The sequence below is a fragment of the Cyprinodon variegatus genome, unplaced genomic scaffold (genome assembly GCF_000732505.1).
Source record: "Cyprinodon variegatus isolate N-32 unplaced genomic scaffold, C_variegatus-1.0 Scaffold1813, whole genome shotgun sequence".
Lineage (NCBI taxonomy): Eukaryota > Metazoa > Chordata > Actinopteri > Cyprinodontiformes > Cyprinodontidae > Cyprinodon > Cyprinodon variegatus.
Window position 1 is genome coordinate 76,197 of NW_015152266.1, and position 2,642 is coordinate 78,838.

Below are 2,642 nucleotides of genomic sequence, written 5' to 3' on the forward strand. Positions count from 1 at the left end.
ACCTGCGACTCGTTGGTTCATTACTGAAGGGTATTTGAGCAGTGGACTGTCACTACCTCGAGGCCAGAATGTTTGCCAGTTTTGGGTACTCTAGCCAAGGTTAGTTTAGCTGAGTCTAATCTGAGCCTTTGTTTCTCTGAGTCTAACATTGTTTTTTGTCTTTGCCTTTCAACAGGAAGCCTTCCTGTGTAACTGGATGCCTGGCCCTCTCCCCCTGGAAGGATTAACTGAGTTCACACTGAGCAGGGGAAAACATCCACACAAGCCGTTCAAGTCGCTTTTGGAAATCCAAATGACAGTCTGCTCCATTGCTCCTCAGGGTCCAACGAATGTCTACCTGTCCGCTCTCCGAGTTCCCACTTCTCTGGATAAACCAACACCTACTGGATCCAAGGATAAACAAGAACCCCCTTAAACGTGAGTACCGCTCCCACAGTACCAAAGACTCTGTCAATTTTCCGACCGTCTCTGGACTGATCACTGTGATCTCCTGTTTAAACTTTCCAGTTCCGGTTTACCAGTTCTCTGAGTTCCAGATCCAACTCCTGTACTGTTTCCTCAATAAACCTGTTAAACCTTTCCCCTGGTTCCCTGAGTGGTTCTCTGCATGTGTGTCAGATCTCTTAAATCGATCATGACATCAAGTAAACATTGAGCAGTGGTAACCCTGCCTAGGAGAGGATGGCTGGTTAAACAACACAAAAAGCACTGCAGACCTCAATTAAAATCACAATCTCGATTGGGTAAAATGGTCTTAGAGGGAAGGTTCCAAGGCCTAAACCACTGCCGACCAAAAAATATCACAGAGACCCATCTCCCTTGCCAAACATAATCTTGATGAATTCCAATACTTAAGGAAAAATATTCAGTTGAATAATAGAACAAAAGTTGATTTCTTTACTGACTGTAAAACATGACTTTGGTAGCCTGAGGATTTCCTGTCACTTTTTCCTCAATGGGTCACACATCTTAATGATGGGATGATGACTTTTGCTCCCTACCAGGACTTCAAGCTCATCATACATTGTTTATGGCCAAAATCCCAAAGCATTTAAGTACATAACAAAGTACATAACAAGGACACCTGAATTACTCAAGCTTATAAACACTCCTTTTTTCACCATATGGAAACCATATGGTCAAAGGGAAACACCTCTAAAGATGGTAGAGAATGACCTAGCCAAGATACTGTGGGACTTTCAGATACAGACAGACCGAATGGCTTTTTTTATGCCGTGTATTTCCGTTTCAATGTCAATCCAATAGCCTTATACGTTATATTAGAGTAATTATAGTTTTATACCTGAGAAGTCTTGCATTGGGTTTTGACCGATGTGTGTTGATGCCCAGTACCAGGCATGTCCACCAATCACCAGGCCTCCTCCTTCCACCACAAAGTTTTGGATAAACTTTGCATCAGTGTCAGTGTATGCTGTGCACACAAACACACTCAGCTCCTGGTTTAACTGTGTAGTTTTACATGTCAACCCTAAGTAGGGTAACGGTTTAATGCCTGATTGAAATCCAACAACTCCTCTTCTGCCTTGGTCCAACCAATCAAAAGCATTCTTCCAAAATGATGCCAGTGTCTGTTAGAAAAAACAGGATAGTTTAAGCATTGTCATTTTAAACTATCCATTCTACTACAAAACAGGGTTAAATAAGTGGCAACCAGCCTTTCCTTTTTTTCTGAAAATATTTCGACACATTTCCAGGAGTCTTAAAAAATGTCTGTGCTGGAGCAACCTGTAGATGGAGTTGCTGATGTTTTTAATCACCTGGAGGCCCATCCCCCTAAAAACCTTCCATCCCTCCTGAGTTTTTCACAAACGTTTTGTCACAAATGGAAATGCAATGTTTGGCATAGCTCTACTTTCTCCTCTGCGTTAGATTCTGTCTTTTTCTTCCTGATATGTTTTTCATCTGACCATAACAAACACCCAGTTTGGCTTCCTGACATGTTTGTGGTCTTTTTGCTTCTCCCTAACAACTGAGGAATTATTGTCATTCCGATAACAGAAGATTTGTATTCCATCAGAAAAAAGCAAAAGAAAGTCTGGTTGCCTCCTATTAAAGCATTTTGTGGTTGCATGAACCGGATGATTGAAAATTTGCGCAGGCCTATACATTGTACTGTTAACCCATGGCTTATAATCCATTAAACATATTCTATCCTCTAAGTCTCAAACCTTGTCCTTAATTATGACTGTCCTGCAAGTTTTAGGTGTCTCCTTGCTGCCATACATGAGGGAATGATTAACAGATTTCTGCAGCACTTAATGGCTGCCTATGAACTCATGCAATAATTTAAGACAGGTTTCTCTGCAAGAGAGGCATCTAAAACAATCAGAGACGTGGTACTTGTGGACCAGGTTTTAGAACCACTGCTCTAAGTGAAACAAGGCAACATTTTTATGTTACTTTACAACACCTCATATTGCAGAAACGCCTCATGAGTGACCAGAATGACACGTCCCCGTCCATAGTATGACCCTGCCAGAAAGGTCTCTCCATTGTCTGTCGTACAGATAGAAAAAGAGAGAGGACCATGGACCAGGGCTAAAGAGGGAACTCCATCTCCCTGGAGGTCAAAATCCGAAACCCCTTGTAGCAAAAACTCCAGGTCTCCTTTAAAATCCATC

At 41.9% G+C, this 2,642-nt stretch overlaps 1 protein-coding gene across 1 annotated transcript in view; it reads right to left on the minus strand.

Annotated features, from left to right (window-relative positions):
• Positions 1 to 2,641, minus strand: part of LOC107104594 (TRPM8 channel-associated factor homolog) — an 18,716-nt gene extending 16,075 nt beyond the window's left edge. The window contains exons 1-2 of the mRNA XM_015404626.1: positions 2,432 to 2,641; positions 1,304 to 1,589 (exon numbers count right to left, since the gene is read on the minus strand). Of these exons, the coding sequence (XP_015260112.1) occupies positions 1,304 to 1,589; positions 2,432 to 2,641 (496 nt within the window). The remainder of the gene's footprint in view (positions 1 to 1,303; positions 1,590 to 2,431) is intronic.
• Between the last annotated feature and the right edge of the window lies 1 nt (position 2,642).